The 17,251-nt window shown below is 47.3% G+C and overlaps 1 protein-coding gene across 3 annotated transcripts in view; it reads right to left on the reverse strand.

The window, feature by feature from the left end:
• LOC126519178 (venom metalloproteinase antarease TserMP_A-like) overlaps positions 1 to 17,251 on the reverse strand; it is a 65,362-nt gene that overhangs the window by 5,489 nt on the left and 42,622 nt on the right. For all 3 annotated transcript variants that reach the window (XM_050168793.3, XM_050168794.3, XM_055065253.2), the window contains 3 exons: positions 5,539 to 5,647; positions 5,141 to 5,284; positions 4,035 to 4,188 (listed from right to left, as the gene is read on the reverse strand). In XM_050168793.3, the coding sequence (XP_050024750.1) occupies positions 4,035 to 4,188; positions 5,141 to 5,284; positions 5,539 to 5,647 (407 nt within the window). The remainder of the gene's footprint in view (positions 1 to 4,034; positions 4,189 to 5,140; positions 5,285 to 5,538; positions 5,648 to 17,251) is intronic.

Genomic DNA, 17,251 nt, shown 5'->3' on the forward strand with positions numbered 1-17,251 from the left:
TATGACTACTGGTATCTCTACAGAATAAAACACCTTTTCATAATCTATGAAAGCTATGTATAGAGGCTGATTGTACTCTCCGTATTTCTCGATTACCTGATTGATTACATGGATGTGATCCATTCTACAGTATCCCTTCTTGAAGCCAGTCAGTTCTCTTGATTGACTGAAGGGAAATGTTGCCCTTGTTCTATTGGAAATTATCTGTTTGAATATTTTATACGACACTGAAAGTAAGCTAAAGAGCCTATTATTTTTAAGTTCTTTAACGTCTCCTTTTTTGTGGATTAGTATAATCTTGCCATTCTTCCAGTTGTCGGGAACCCTTGAAGTCGTGAGACATTTCGTTTAAAAGACCGCATACATTTCAAGCACGATATCCTCTCCATCTCTGATTAAATGGACTGTTATTCCATCTTCTCTTGCCGCTTTCCCCCCGTTCATGTATTGCAATGCCCATCTAATTTCATCGCAAGTTATACAAGGAGCCTCTGTACCTTGTTCACTACTATACTACTTCAAATGGAAGTAGTTTGGCTACTCTAGCTACTGTACAGATAAGTATAGAATTCTTCTGCTACTTTTACTATATAATTCGAAATTGCTGATGATATTACCCTGCTTATCTTTCAGTGCATTCATCTTGACTTGTCCTATGCCAAATTTCCTTCCGACTGATTTTATGCTGCGTCCATTCTTTTAATATTCCTTGAATAGTCTTTGAATTTTGAATATCCCTCACTTTCTCATAGTTGATCAGTATTAAGAGTTCCGCGAATTCTCAGTAATCCCTTGAGTTGGACACTTTCCCTCTCTGTCGTTTGCTTTTTAGGTGCTTCGTTAGGTGTTAGAGCTTGCCTACTGGTTACCTTGTTGCCATACTTTCCACTTCAATTATGTGGGCCAGCTTCTTCTTGACTAATTTCATCTTTCTCTCTTCATATTGAGATGAATTGTAAATATAACTAAGTTGTGATCGCTGCACTTTCGCGTACCTAACACTTCTACACCCTGCACTATGCTGGGATTGGCAGGAAGTGCGAAATATATTTCTTTTCTTGTTCCTCCATTAGCGCTCTTCCAGGTCCACTTCCTGTTCCTACATTTCCTCAAGAATGTTTTCATTATTCCGAGCTTATTCCTTTCCGCGAGTTCGAGTTCTGCCAATGTCTCTCTACTAGTGTTCCTAGAATCAATGTCGTAGTAGCCAATGACTTATTCACAAACCTGCTGTTTCCCCAATCTTGCATTGAAGTCGCCCATGACTACAATATACTGAGTTTGCACATTTGTCATTGTTAATTCAACATCTTCCTAAAGCTTTTCTATTCTTCATCATCGTGACTGAAGTTGGGGCGTCAGCTTGTACTTGTCGCCCACTATGTCCTTGTAGATTTGGAGTCCTATCCATGACTTTTGATATTGCTTCTTATCTGGGAGTCCTCTTTAGCAGAGGACGTGGCCGTTCGTCAGCACTGCGTGAGCCTCACTAGTTTTCTAGCCTCTCTAAGGGCAATATTATACAACACAATGCCTGATAGTTCCTCAGGGAGTGCTGATTAGCTAGCTTCACTAGAGAAAGTTCGTGTCTTGAGCGTTTCCAGATTCAGTTTCCAGTGGCGGCCTCTCTGGTTCAGAGATCCTTGGCACCCTCTGCTGCGTTGCACTGGGAACTGCTGGGAACTTAGGGTCATGGGCTAATTGTAGGAGTCATGAGGGAGGTAGTGGCCGAATATGCACCAGGGAGGCCAATTCCTCTACTGGTTAGATGTTGCTGAAGCCTGATGGGCCACCTTAACTTCGTTGCACCTGAACTAGTATAGCTCCACTGGCTCTTGGCATTTTCCCCCGGCGTCAGGCGGAACTTCTAGACTGGATGTAGTGTAATCGAGGAGGATTTGATCGTACGACTTTCAGATTAGAGGCCCGATGCTCTACCTATGTTCCACGCCCCGCCTCAGTCACATAGCAACAAATGGAACACTTCTAATGGGACACATCGAAAATAGACCCGAGGATTTGAACTTCTGACTATAGCAACCGGGCCACCGAGCTAGCTCAGTCAGACAACCCTGTAGGCGGCGAGGGCACCTTATGGCTCAGAAGACCAGCCCAGGCGATCCTACATGTCTAAAACGTAACTTAAATTATCCTCGATAGACGGGCCTTAGATAGGTAGGTGAATATATGATACATGGATACATATCGTGGTTCCGAGCCACACGTAAGCACGTAAGCTGTAAACTCTGAAAGCGGCTAGATACACTAAACATTTTCATCAAGCTTGAACAGCACTTAAAACGAGTAGGGAAATAAATTTTGGCGGTGTAGTTCGCCTCGCTCACCCGGAAACCACGAGCCACGCACGCACAGGGGCACGTCCATCTGCCTATAGGCGTGCCTAGTTGCCCGAGTCGCAGTCGCTAACGAATCAGGAATGTTTTATCTCTTAATTACCTACGTGAAACATGTCTGTGACCTAGAAGGTGTCATCCGTCACACAAGGTTTGTACATTTCGCGCAGGCAGACAGCTGTGCAACAAATGATTACGAGAACAAGTCATGCCCTACATCGTGGGCCGAGTCATCGGCAGTGGCTTTGACGGACTGGGAGGACAAAGCTATATTTAATTTATGCTAGGAAGCAGTGAAAACCTAATGGGGTGCGACTTGACGCGGGAGGCAGCGCTATGTAGCACTATTTGCAAATGGTTCTAACATCGTGGTTTCGAACCCCACGTGAGCACGTAAGCAAGTAACCGTGAAAGCGGCTAGGTACACTAGGCATTTTCAACAAGCTTGAACAACGCCTAAAGCGAGTACGGAAGGAAAGCATGGCGGTGCGGTTCGCCTCACGTACCCGAATTTGACACAAACTCGTTACATCCGGTTTTAGCAAGAGATACCATTTGACCGAGCGATGGACGTTCCACGCCAAAAAAAACAATACATTATAGAGAAATAGAGTAGAGAGAGATAGAGGAAGATACGGAAGGCAGGTATGTTAACCAGCCAAGAGTCTGGTTGGCTACTCTACGCAGGGGGAAGGAAAGAGATAGAAAGGGAAGAGAGAAAAGGTATAGAGACGTGCGCGGACAGTACTGGAGTTAAAGCGGCTCGCGCAAGCCAGACGTTCTGAGAAAGCACAAAATTGCCTTCGCTGCCTTCTGAGCCGATGATCGGTGCTCTATTACTGTCTGTTCACTCAGAGACCCATCGTCCAATTTCCTCAATGTATTGGACAAATACTGTCTTTGTGCTTCAAATTAATGACAATGGTACAATAAGTGGTCAATGTTCTCCTCGCATTCGCAAACATCACATGCAGGAATATCAGTCATACGAATGAGTGCACAGTCATGGAGCAATAACTTCTTATATCTACGCAACGACACCAAAGTAAGGTGCGTGCGTATTACGGTGCCAAAAAAATATTTCAAAACACAATGACAGCATAAAACAAATTCGTTACATGTGGTTTTAGCAAGCGCTTCAATTTCAACGGGCAAGAAAGAAAGAAAGAAAGAAAGAAAGAAAGAAAGAAAGAAAGAAAGAAAGAAGGAAGGAAAGAAAGGAAGAAAAAATAGAACCTGCATTGCAAATGGGTGTCCATTGCAGAAAAGAGCTCTGTCACCCTGTGAGGAACAAACCTTCAAAGAGAACCTCTGACAAGCCTTGTAAGCCTTGAAAGCCTTGAAAGATAAGCGTGCGAAAGTTCGCCGAACGCTTGTAGGTCCCAAATAAGCTGAGCTAATCTCTGGCATGCGAGAAAAAAAGCGCCACTGCATAGCAAGAGGGCTGCGGAGCGCGAGGAGGAGGAGGAAAGAAAATGCGCTGTTATCAATCTTTTAAACACTATAAGCCAAGCTTCGAAAACTCGTCTAAACATTTCACCAGAAGAAAAATGACCTCCTTATTAATATGAAATGATCACAGCATAAAACAACTAGCCCAGCAACACGTATTGTTAACTTCTTAATATATTTAATAATTTCACTGTGAAAGAGAAATGTCCGTGCATTTTGGTAGCTCACCTTTTTCACTATCACCTTCCCTCGGCTTCCTTTGGGATGTTTCAAGATGGCCCTGCAATAGAACTCTTCGCGCATTGTTTGGCCAGGGAACTTCCTGTGGTTTTTCAGGTAGTTTTGGCTCGCCTTGACCTCTATACATCCTGGTTTAAGCTTCCTGCGACAGAAAGGCGTAAATGATTATTATATTTGTTGATTGTGGGAAATACAGTGCACATTATTTGTAGTGGCCCTGGTTCGCTGAAGCATAATAATTATCTCTATAAAAACCTCTTAAACAAAACTCATATTTCAGATAACATACATGTTCAGCAGTAATGTGATACCAGCATGAACTGCTAAAGCTTGTAGAAAGAACTTATAGTTTTGTATTTTGTACGTATAAATTGTACGTAATATATATAGAGTTTAATTCTAAATGCCTTATGTTGGAATCAAAGACGTTCTGTAGATTCCTAATAGGTGTCCATAAAGTGTGTGCGGGGCTTTGCTTCAATATGGTAGACGCATCATTAGACAAAATTAGCCTAGGGTCACCGGTGGCCATATGATAAAAACACAACACCAGTTTACCTTTTCCAAAAAAGGCGGGGTCTCACTTATATTTATGTTATTAGTGGCTTTCTTAATGAGAGTGTGAGGCATTGGTCGGCAAATATATATATATATATATATATATATATAGGGCAAGGTGCTTATACACTACGCAACTCGTCTACAGAGAGGTTAATAGAAATACCTTAAGAAAATGTATGGATACACAGTGCAGTACTGCCCATAAGCTAATGAAATATTACAGTGCCTGGCAACTGTATCAGTAGTTGAAGTAATCCACGTTAAAAAACACAACAGATTTATTTTCTACATAGTCCTTGCCACGAAATCGAAAGTAAATTTGCTGCGTTCTTCACTGTGAATATTAAAAAATTAATATGTGGTATTTTTCTCGCACTGAAAGTAATTGAAAGAAAGATTCACAGAGTTGCGCGAAGGAGGACAGACAGTGCCTTCAAACTATGTCACTATGAAAGATGCCACTTAGTTGTTACCACATCGCCTACTTCAAAAATTGATCTATAGTTCAAGCCAGATACTTTGCTAAAGCTCACTTGAAAGTGGTCCGTATCTTTTCCTCACTGCACCGAGAAAGTCGATATTTTTTCACTCCGCCATCCACGTAGCTCATCATGTATCCCTGTGTCCACGCGCATTCTGGATCGTTAGACCACCCGTCGTCATGTGGTGCTCCGATTCTGCACGATAAATCGACATATGCATTTGTTACTAGTAATCTTTCTTCTGATCAGAACAGATGCTATTCATAGATTTTTAAAAATTGGTGCGACGAGCGAAACTCTGACTATATTGATAATCAGTCGAAACAATTATAACCGGAAATCGAGCCGCTGCAAGTGGTAAGACTGTCAAAACACTACGGCGTAGTTGAATAAGCTCCATATTTTCCGTCGAACAGAAACAAAAAGATTTTCAATTTAGGTTCACTTACAGGTGTGCCAGTTCATGAGCCATCGTGTGGGTTCCGCTGTATGTCCTCGCAGTGTCTTCTCCTTCGCCCGCAGCATACTGTGAGCAAACAGCGCCCAGAGCTGCGAGTCCTACAGAAACGAAAGCAGTATTAAAAAATCGCATCAAAACCTACCCTTTATGATTTTAACTTGGACTTAGCAATATTCAAGTTGGAGACTGGCGTGGGCGTTGTGCGCACGGCACTAAAAACACACCGGCGTTCCTGCCTGCTTACGGAGCGCATGCGCTGGTCTGAAACGTCATGAGTGTTCCGAGATGCCTGAACCTATTCATTACGCCAGCGTTGTGAGATGCGTGGCAGCCCTGCCAGGGTGATGTTCCTTGTGCTGAGAAGAAGTTGTCTGGTGCTCTCCATCGTGCTAATGGTCACACCAGCGTACAGTTCAACACCACGCAAGAAGTCCAAGTCCAACAAGTCCACCCAAGCGCAACGCTAAAGCGTCCTATCGCTGTCGGTGCTTCACCCTTTTGGCGATACTGGAAGGGTACGGCAGCAACTCAATGATGCAGCCTGCTGATCTCTTCTGGGTACTTCATACAGATTGCTGCCACTCTCCTGCTGCTACCTGCTCTCTGAGCGCATGTCTGGTGCTTACTTCGTTATTCGTCCATTTATGAGCGCTCCACCAGCTACATCATGAACGCATGCCAAATCGCTCACTTTTCTATCATAATGCTGTTTATATTCGAGCGGCCTTCGCCCTCCCCCCCCCATCCTCCATAGAACATATTGAAATAATTTCGCAAGTAGCTCTTCTCTCCTCGGAAAAACCTTTGTTTATCTTTCGGCCCCGTTCCGACAAGGGTCGACCTCATAGAAGCTTATTCGTTCTATTGGTTCTCAATCTCGACGCAAAGATCTATGCTGTCATCTTCCTGGTGGTAGGCTCAGTGGAAGTGACGCACTTCTAGCGCAATATTCTGAAGGTGTTGCTTATAACAAATGATTTCATTTACTAGGCTTGATTTAAGGATGGCGATTTTTACATTGTGAGGTACATTTAAGAAAAAGAATGTTAAATTAAGCAATATTAGTACATTACGCTTCCCAAACGGCACAAAGCTCCGTTTGCCACGAGGAGGAAACTTGGTAAGGCAGAAAAGAGGCAAAAACCATACGCGGGTGGCAATGCTGACTGCACTGGTTTGTCAAGACGACCGGGATTTCGCAGCATTTTCATGGCCGTGTTGTTACCCGTTTTTCATTAATGGGCTAGACTGCATAATAAGTCAACCAGAGGCTGAACCTAGCAAGATACAAGAACTTATCTGGCTGCAAAAGTGCCCCAATTTAGTCATGGTTTAGCGCTGCACTTGAACTTCTCAGCCGGTGTTCTAGCACTTCAATAACGGCGCATATAAATACCCGAAAAAAATGCTTATCTTTATAATAATGTACAAAACCGTCATGAACAAGCATATATATGAAGTGAATAAAAAAAATATTTTTGGAAGCTCTTGCTGAAATATGAGAGAAATTCAAGGCAGGAACCGGGAAGTCGGCTTCACCCGAACCCTCCAAGGCTCCATTTCACATTTTTACAGACAGTTCTCGTCGCATGTGACGGCAGGCGTATATTTCATCTGCTTTACGTCAAATGTGCGACCTCACTGCAGCCGAATATCTTGCATCGGTCTCCCTGCTCAAACCTTGCTTTTTTGTTGATGATGTTCTTTCAAAAGATTGCTCAAGTACAAAGCAAGTCGCTCACCAAACTACTTCTTCCTCGTCCTCTGTACCTGCTCTAAACCAACAAATGACGTTTCCTGCCTGTCATTCAGTGTTGGCCCAAAACATTAATCCAGAAACTTCCTACTCAATGCCGAAACTCCGCATAATAACAACTAATTTCAGGTATATTGTCTGCAGGCAACATTTGTCAATAAGGGCAAACTATACGCGTGTCGAATAAACGCGGACGCTGCATACGGAGATCCGCCAAAATCATCTGGCACGCATAAAAGCTTCAACACGCCTTATAGCGTCTGCAATGACATAGCACAGGCGTCACTACGCTGTACGCAAAGGGCCCTGCTAGTAAAATTACGCCACTTTAAAGGGCCGCTCGCCAGGTCATGCCATTTTGAGCCGACAAGCTCAGTGCATACAATGCGGACTAAAGATCGTGTCTGTTAAATATTACATCACAACGTGCCGCGGAATCATTTGAGATGTCAAAGCGAACGCGTTTGCCCTTCTCCTCGTGGCGGCCGCGCTCCAATCCGGAGGGTTGGAACACGTGCTAGTGCACCGATGTACACGTGTTTGCGTTGTGACGTCGCTCGTACTGACACGTGACCTTGAGAATTATTTAAGGCAACATCTCTTATATGTTTATTTGGTTGCTTGAATAGACGAATTAATGTTTAGAGAAACAACAAAACACAGAAACCGAATGTCTGCGTGCTTTAGTTTTACTTCGTACGGCAGCTAGAAGATGATCCCATGCCGTGCAGCGGTGCGCACTGAAAACGAAACTATGGCATTTTCTACCGTGCCCCAGGGCGTGATCACGCTCTGTGATCCATTTACATCTGCTCGGTGTTAGTGCAGCACTGACTTGTACCACCGGTCGGCTGTTCTGGTGCACAGCGCGGAAAATCGTGCGCTACGCCAAATAGGACAAGCGCAACACCTCGCGCTCGAGGCCATCACCGTAAGTGCGTCGCAAACCGAAGAAAAGAAAGCGAGAAAGAAAATGAGGGCCCCTGGCGTGTGGGTCACGCGATTCTCCTGCTCCGGCATGAGAAAACACACGAAAGGAATTTCGCTTGCGGAGGCTACACGGGGCAGGTGGAGAGAGCGTCCCTCCACTTGCCTCTCTAACAGGGGCGCTCGCCTTGTGAAATCACGGGTTCTCGGCACGAAAATATGTACACCTCGCCTATTAATGGACCAATTTCAAAAATCCTTGCGCTAGAACGCTCCCTAGAGTGTGCGTAACAACTTCTAGCGTATAACTGAAATTTGCTATATAGCCTGGTGAGCGGCCCTTTAAGGACTCGAGCATTGACACCGTTTTGAGCATGCAATATTTAATACTGTGCGGAGATTAAAGACAAAATCCATGCGTTATGAATACGTTGTTTCCTGACATTTGTGAGCGGGCTGCCATTCTCAAAATTTTCAGTAATAGCTTAGCCAAGAAAGTTAGACCATATTTGAGCAACTACAGCGTGGAATACTATAGCGATCTACCATGCATACGCAGCATGTATAAACATATAGCACACATATGACTAAATGCAGGTGGATCGCCACTGCAATGTCGACGCCGACGGCGACGTCATCGGCGAGAAGTTCAGTTCAAGTGTCGAACTGAAGCGCTCGTCCTTGTGTTGCCCTTATTCTTTGTCTCTGTTTGTTAGCGCACAAAAAGTTTTAAGTCGAAATAAACGTTATCGCAATAAAAAAAGCGGAAAGATGAGTTTCCCGAACTACGGCCCCACCGACAGCAGAAGCAAGTTATAAATTTAAATGCACGAGTTTTATAAAGCAATCACATCCGCTTGTATGTATTCTAATGGAATTAGTACCTCCTTTCGTAGCAACAACAGAAACCTGGCTAAGAAGTGACATCATTGTCAACTAATAGGTGCCCCAAAATACGCAGAAAGACCAGCCCACACAACGTGGCGGTGGGCCAATTTTATTCAACGAATTGTTATCTTTCAAAGTGTACTTCAAGATGTTCAAGGCGCAGAAGCAGTTTCTTTTTGGCAAATTGCTGATGGGTTTACGTGCCATTACTGCGGGATAAGTATACTGCAGGCCCCCGGCTACCATTGCCGAAACTCCGTCACTTTGTAATTACATGCAGCGCCATGCATCAAGTCCCAGACTAGTCATTCCAAGTGATTTTATCATGCAAGAAATATATTTGAATTCTCTGTACTTCAACTTCGCTAATTCACATATATTCTGTGATTTAATGCTCGGTGACAGCCCACACCAGACAGTGGCTTAGCCCAGAGTGTACACGAAATAACATCCCACTATGCCGGTTTTACTTTTTTAGCAACCAATTCTCAAATTAGAGTAGTAAAATATAGCTCATTCCAGGCACCTCCCACCGCCACCTGATCTTGTGCACCACACTTGTGCGTGACGTGGAATTCCATAGGCAAACATCGTTCTCGTATTGCGATTGTAGTTCTACAGCCATGGTCATGTTTATATATTGCGGGCATCGCCGAGTGTGCCTGATGCATCGTACTGCCAGCGGATAGATTACGACAGAATCATTGAGAGAGAGAGAGAACAAGCTTTTTTATAAAGTGAAAGGATTTATGTGGTTGGCGCCCTCAGTCCCGGGCCCCAACGGCTGTCGCTACCGCGCGTGCTCGTCGTATCAGGGCCAGCCAGACCTGAGGCTCGGAGCGACGGAGGATCGCCTTCCACTGCGCATATGTTGGTTGGGGGATTGTAGAACAGGGATATCCTTTGGTGGTTTTTGACACTCAATAGTGACGTGGAACGTCGTCGGTGGTGCACTGCAGCCGAGGCGCGTTGTGGGATATAAGATTGGGGAGAACTTGTTGAGGAGGAGGAGGTTCGGATATGAGTTGGTGTGAAGCCGTCTCAGGGATACGGCTTAATTCCGGTAGAAGGATTTGGGTGGAGGGTGATATTGCAAGCGCCCTAGTCTGTAAATGTCTAGAGTGTCACGGTATGTGTTGGGCAAATTATGGGAATTATACGGGTTGCTCGCGTCACTGCCAGGTGTCCGGCAGGTTAGCTCTCGGGCAGCCGCATGAACGCTGTCATCGCCCGACAGTGAGGCATGAGCAGGTGTCCAAATCAGCCTCATGCGTGGTATTGAGGAATCTGGAATGGCGGGAAGCTTACGTGTGCTGGTAGGTAAGCTCGACATGAGTCTTGAGAGTCTGTAATGATGATGTGGTCGTGTTTTGGTGTTTTTTTCATGTGACTGACGACGTTTTTGATAGCGAGTGCTATGGCCAACGTCTTCCCTGTGAGCGTAGCCGCGGTTTGGATGCTACACGAGGTGACGATATTACCCTGATCGTCCACCACCACCGACACTTGTCTTTGCTTCTGATCGCAGGAGCATAGTGGGCAGCGTCGGTATAATAAACGGTGCCCTCCGGCTGGGAGTTGAGGAGTTTCCGAAGGTATCTAAGAGGTGCATGCCGGCGACAATTATGGGCGCTATGGTGAGTAAGGTTCGGATGTTTGAGGGGACTGGGACATGCTCTCGCGTAGAGGGTGAATGCTGTGGGTAGCCCAGCACTGAGAGCAAATGCCTGCCTGTGGGGGTCAGTCTCAATCGCTCGAGTTTCACCATTCTGTCTGCTTCGATGTGTTCCTCGATGGTATTGTGTACCGCGAGAGCAAGTAGTCGTTCCGTGGAAGCATATACGGGAGTTTCGAGTGCTTGTTTAACGGCTCTACTAATAATTCTGTTTACACGATTGGTCTGAGAGAGCGTCAGGCCATGGTATGGGAGGTGATAAGTTAGCCGGCTGATATTGGATGCCTTGACCAACCGCAGCATATCGGCTTCTTTGAGTCTGGAGTGGCCGTTACTAACACGCCTCATAATACCGATGATTTGCTCGCACTGTCGTGAAAGGAGATCTACCGTGAAGTTAGCTTTGGCATCGGATTGAAGGTGATAATCAAGGATTCGGACCCTTTGTGTAGCGGGAATCGGTATGCCTTGAATTTTCCCTTCAATCACTGGAATTGACGTTTCAGAGCTGCTTCGGGGTCGGATTAGTAATAGTTCTGATTTATGTGGCGACATTCGAGGTCTCCTGTCACGAGGTACACCTGCGCTTATCAAGTCAACGAGATCCTTTTTTATCTGAAGAACATCGTGAGGGGACAGATGGGGGCGAAATCAAAACTGCGTGTGGGAGAAGAAATTTTGCATCTCCAACAAAGGTTGAAGCCGTTTTAGGATGACATACGCAAGCAGCTTTCCAATGCGTGATGCGAGGGAAATTGGCCGTAAATTTTGGATCGACTGGGGCTTTCCGGGCTTGAGCATGAAAGTGATCTCGGCACATCAGCGTTCCAGAGGGAGAGTGACGGCGTGCCAGTGCTTACTGTACATAGCACACAGCGTTTCCAGGTCCTCATCCGGGAGCTTTCGCAGTAGATTGTACCATATCCTGTCCTCACCGGGTGCCGTGTTCCTGTGAATGTCTGGGAGTGCGGCTTTGATTTCGTGCACAGTTATGTCAGTGCCTAGCGGGTCGCTTTTTTCTCTGTACGGATAGTCCGGGTAGCTTGGCTTAGAAGCACGAGAAAGGTACCTTTGTTCAAGGTCCTTCAGGAGCTGGTCTCCGTCTCCTCCGTACTGGCGGAGGAACATTTGAAGCTGCCGATTTTTATGGGATTTCGTGTTTCTCTGATCTATTAGCGACCGATTGATTGCCCAGGTTCTCGTGTTGCCAACCGTACCACTTAGCTTACCACAAAACGTTTGTCAGTTAGCACTGGTTAGCTGGTCTGCGTATTCCTGGGCTACTCTCGTGATTTGGGATATTTCTGTAGCACAATTTTCTATTGAAATTTTGGCACTTACATCGCTTCGTGAGGCCTCAGTGCGCGCTCCACAGATGTAGGAGATGCGGGTCAACCTCGGGGTTCTCTGTCGTCGTGGTTATGCGGCTAGTCATTTTGTTTCATCATCATGATCATCAGCCTGGTTACGCCCACTGCAGGGTAAAGGCCTCTCCCATACTTCGCCAATTACCCCGGTCATGTACTAAGTGTGGCCATGTTGTCCCTGCAAACTTCTTAATCTCATCCACCCAAACAACTTTCTGCCGCCCACTGCTACCTTTCCCTTCTCTTGGAATCCAGTCTGTAACCCTTAATGCCCAACGGTTATCTCACCCCTTCATTACATGTCCTGCCCATGCCCACTTCTTTTTCTTCATATTAACTAAGATGTCATTAACTCGCTGTTTTTCCCTCACCCAATCTGCTCTTTTCTTATCCCTTAACGTTACGCCCATCATTCTTCTTTCCATAGCTCGTAGCGTCGTCCTCAATTTAAGCAGAACCCTTTTCGTAAGCCTCCAGGTTTCTGCCCCGTACGTGAGTACTGGTAAGAAACAGCTGTTATACACTTTTCTCTTGAGGGATAACGGCAACCTGGTGTTCATGATCTGAGAATGCCTGCCAAACACACCCCAGCCCATTCTTATTCTTCTGATTATCTCAGTCTCATGACCCGTATCCGCGGTCACGACCTGCCCTAAGTAGATGTATTCCCTTACCACTTCCAGTTCCTCGCTACCTACCGTAAACAGCTGTTCTCTTCCGAGACTGTTGAACATTACTTTAGTTTTCTGCAGATTAATTTTTAGACCCATCCTTCTGCTTTCCCTCTCCAGGTCAGTGAGCATGCATTTCAATTGGTCCCGTTAGTTAATAACCAAGGCAATATCATCAGTGAATCGCAAGTTACTAAGATATTCACCATTAACTCTTATCCCCAATTCTTCCCAATCCAGGTCTCTGAATACCGTTTTGTTTAGATTGTTGCGTAAATCACTGAGCCAAGCGGCATAATTTCTGGGCCTTTCATCTCGTGTGGCTCGATCCCTACGGATTTCGCGAAGTTTGGTCCAATTCGTAATGCAAGTTTTCTTTTCAGGGCGTTTGTAACTTGTGCGATGGATGCGGATGAAGAGAATGTGGTGATCGCAACCCAGCGTCTCGCCAGTGTTCAGCCACTCGCCATGGACCCCCCTTGTGAAAGTGAGATCCGGGCAAGTGTCCCTCTCGACATTATTTTCTTGGCGACTAGACTTGGTATGATCTGTTATGAGGGTGAATCGGTGATTATGTATGAAGTCCCAAAGTCTTCAGCCCTTTCGTGTTACTGCGATAGCCCCAAGCCACGTGTGCGGCATTGAAGTCACCACACACTACGGACCGTGGACCCAGCTTGATGAGTTCCAAGAGTAGGTACTGAAGATTGTCCCACCGATCACGAGGTGCACTGTATAAATTTAAGATGTACAGGTTATTTTATCGCGTGTCCGCGGGGACAATCTCAATGATTTGATGAGGGATGTCTGGCATGAGAGTAGTATGGGTATAGGTGAGTTTCCTGGACACGAGCTGGCACACTTTCGCCTCGTCCGAGCCCCTAATTGTCTTTTAGCCACTGATAGGAACAAGTGTGGCGCCCGGCTCTTGGAGAAGTACGATGTCCGGCGGTTTCGACGCTGCGGCAACGTACTACTGCAGTAAGCCCCGTTTAGATCGGTACTCCCTGCTATTTCCTCGCAGGGGGTACCGGGGGTACCACAGCGTCAGTCCCGCCGTTTATTTTTGCATTTGCATTGCAGGAGCCATCATTCTGTAGCTGGGCTGGGCGAACGTACGGGTGACGGCGCTGAGGTTGGTGTAGCGCGTGCGACTAGTGAGGCTGAGGAGGAGGAGGATTTAGGGGGAAGGGGTTGTGCCGAGAACTCTCTCACGCTCTGCTTGAGTTCGCTGGCAATTTCATGTAGCATTGATTCCATCACGGTGGTTTGGAAGTCTACAAAGGCGGTTCGGATCATTTCCTTGACCTCCGTGAGAATGCTTTTTCGCATCTCCTGCATAGCTCGGTGCAATTCTCGTCGAAGCTCATGCTGGAGGTCGCGGCACAATGCAGTTGTGGATTGGGGAGGGATCTTGGTACTAGGCACCTCTGAGTGGGATTGGGTTTGTGGTAAGGATGAGTGTGAGGGAGATTTGCGCAGTGAAGGTGGCGGGCCCTCCGCCCAACTTACCCCATTAGGTATGGCTGGCCCTTCGGGCGCTGCTAATGGTAGCTGTTGTAGTGGTGGCGGCTTCTTCTTGGCCGATGGTGGTGACGGCGTTGGTGATGAGGATGATGATGAAGATGATGGTGGTACCCGCTCGTTGTTTTTAGAACACTCGCCAGGGCCTCGGCTCCGAGATCGTGACCGGGATTGGGACCGAGATCGGGACCGGGATCAGGACCGCCATCGGCTTCGTCGCTCTCTAGATTGGGTCAGAGGACGATGGTGTTGCCGTTCTTGTTTCTCGAGATCCTCGCGCACTCGTTGCTTGTTGGGTGGCTTTCGTGCCCGGCCCGGACAGCTGCGATTGGTATCGGATGATCCCCTTTGCACGTCAGGCACCGGGACTGGCACTGGTGAGATTCAGTAGTGGGTGGGTTTTGAGTCCCACTTGTGGTGCAGTGTTTAATGCTTGACGTGGGGCAGACGTCCGCACGGCGGCCCACTGTAAGACATATGCTGCACACCTGGGCCCTCGGGGTGTGTATGTAGCATCGGTACTCGGCCCTATAATACCTCACGTAGCGCGGTACCTTGAGGCCAGCAAATGTAATGATAGCCGTGGTTGTTCGCCCCATCATGCGAGCATGGAGGATGTCCACCCCAGGTACCAACAGATGGTCGAAAGGTTCGGTTGGTGTAGTCCCTGTGTCGGGACCCGTGATCATTCCTTTGCAGGAATTATCGAGGGAAGCGATGTATGTTGAGACGGGGTAGCGATCCGGGCCAAGTGTAAGCGATGTCATCTTGTTAAGGCTGGTCACGATTCTTTCGCTTGGCATGCTTATAAGGACGATGTTTTGAGCACATTGAACACGTAAATGAAGTTCGTCGACCTCTTGTTCCTTCAGGCGCGCCTCGATGCCGACGGCGTGAGTCAGAGTGGCGAGGCCACTCACCGAATGTGAGACCGTTTCTCGGGCGCAGGATGACCTTAAAATCATCAGAGGTGGGGGCCTCTGAGGTCGTCGTGGTACAGTTTGGTTCGTGTACTGCGTCTTTTGGCGGCGGGCTGCTGGGTTAGACTTAACGTCGGCGCGGCGTCCCCGCCGGCCGCGAGCGGTGTGCCATGATCCATCCGCCGGGTCTTTTGGATATCCTTCTGTTGCTGGACCGTCGCCGTTGGTAGCTTCCGCCTCCATGGTCGCGATCAATGGGTGCTCGCGGTGTTGGACAAGGTCGGCAGTCCCTGGACGCCGATCCTGACCACGCTGTGGCTTAGCTCGAGCACGGACTGCATGGTGGCTCAGAGACGCCGCGAGCGGCTAAAGGAAATCATTGAATGCCCAGCGGACGCAGCCCCAGATACCTTCTCCCGCATCGACGCAACATCCGCGGCTGCCCCTTTGAAGAAATTGCTACGGCGCAGCGTTTCGACGTCGAGCTCCGGGACCTCCGGTCCTCTGCTACCTCGTTAGCGCTATCCGACATGCCTCTTCCATTTCCTCCAGGCACTTTCACTTGGGACGTCTCAAGGAGTCGAGTACGCCCATAGGTTCTATTCCGGGTCCGCCATGAAGTATTTGACAAGCTACACGGCACAAGTCATTCCGGAGCTCGTGCTACCCAGCGTGTGACGTGTGCCGCTGGACTCGCGAAGGCCTTCACTCTCAACGCTTCAGGAGGACACGACGCACGAAATCACCAATTCACTCCTTACATCCACCTGAAGCCCGGTTCAATCCCTTTTACATCCTCATCTTACGCCCCCTGCCACCATGCGGAGGTGCCCGCTACATACTCACTTGTGTAATAAAAGCTGACGACTGTCTGTGCCAATGAACGGATAGCTACGGGTGCGTGCCTGCTGCAAATGTGTTAATAAGCCAAGTAGTCCGGTAGTGTTTGACAGTGATTTTGGTTGCTCGGAGCAGTCGCTGAATCGACGCAGCTTCCACGTGCGACGGTTTCGCGTTTCCCTAGACACGGAAGGGAAGTGCCGCAAAATAAGTAAACTTTTACACTCAGTGGTGTGTTCTATCTTATTTAACTGCAGCCTGCAAGGTGTTTATGTTTTGTCTTCCCCAGTCTAAACGAAAGTGAATTAAAACGCTGGCCTCTTTTCACAAGCGCTGTCTCTTGTGCGAGCTTTGCCTCCGTAGTTTTTTTCTTTATTGCCACAGAAAGTTGTCTGCAAGCATAGACCGTTATACCCGATGGCCTGACGCATTTCCTCTCACTGACATAAAGGCCCTTACAGCGGCTTCAGCGTTTGTCGATGGCTGGATCTCGCGCTTCGGATGTCCTAGCGTTGTTACGACCAATCGCGGCCGACAGTTTGAATGTGATCTCTCCTGCGCACTCAGATGGCTGTTTGGCATCCGCCATATTCATACTGCTGAGTATCACATATCGGCAAGCGGAGTGGTTGAACGTATTCGCCGTGAGCTTAAAGTTGCCTTGATGGCCCGCCAGGATGGTTCTTCTTGCGCTAAAGACCTTCCTCTCATTCTGCTAAGCATGCGCTCTTTCCTCTTTCGAGGAAGACCTCGGCTGCACAGCGGCGGAACTGGTCTATGGCGTAATGTTGTGGTTGTCCGGCGAATTTTTCGCACCACGTACTGTTGAAAAGCCCGATCCAGACGGCTATATTCAGCAGCTCCGCTTCCTGTTATGAAGCTTGCGTCCTTGCGCTGGTAGGGTTGCATCCTCAAGTAATGTTCTTGTCAGCAAAGACATGCCTATATAGAGAGCCACAGTTTCGTGAATTAAAAAAAAGAGCTTGTTTGGCTCCTGCCGGCGGTCTGAACGGTTCTCAGATCTCTCGCTCGCTGACTGGCACATTGTTGTAGTGTATCTAGCATGGCTATAAATGAACTCGCAGTAGCTATTAATAATGCGAGGTCAGAACTAAAGGAAGCAAAAGCTAATAG

This window comes from Dermacentor andersoni, chromosome 10, assembly GCF_023375885.2.
Source record: "Dermacentor andersoni chromosome 10, qqDerAnde1_hic_scaffold, whole genome shotgun sequence".
In the NCBI taxonomy this organism is placed as follows: Eukaryota; Metazoa; Arthropoda; class Arachnida; order Ixodida; family Ixodidae; genus Dermacentor; species Dermacentor andersoni.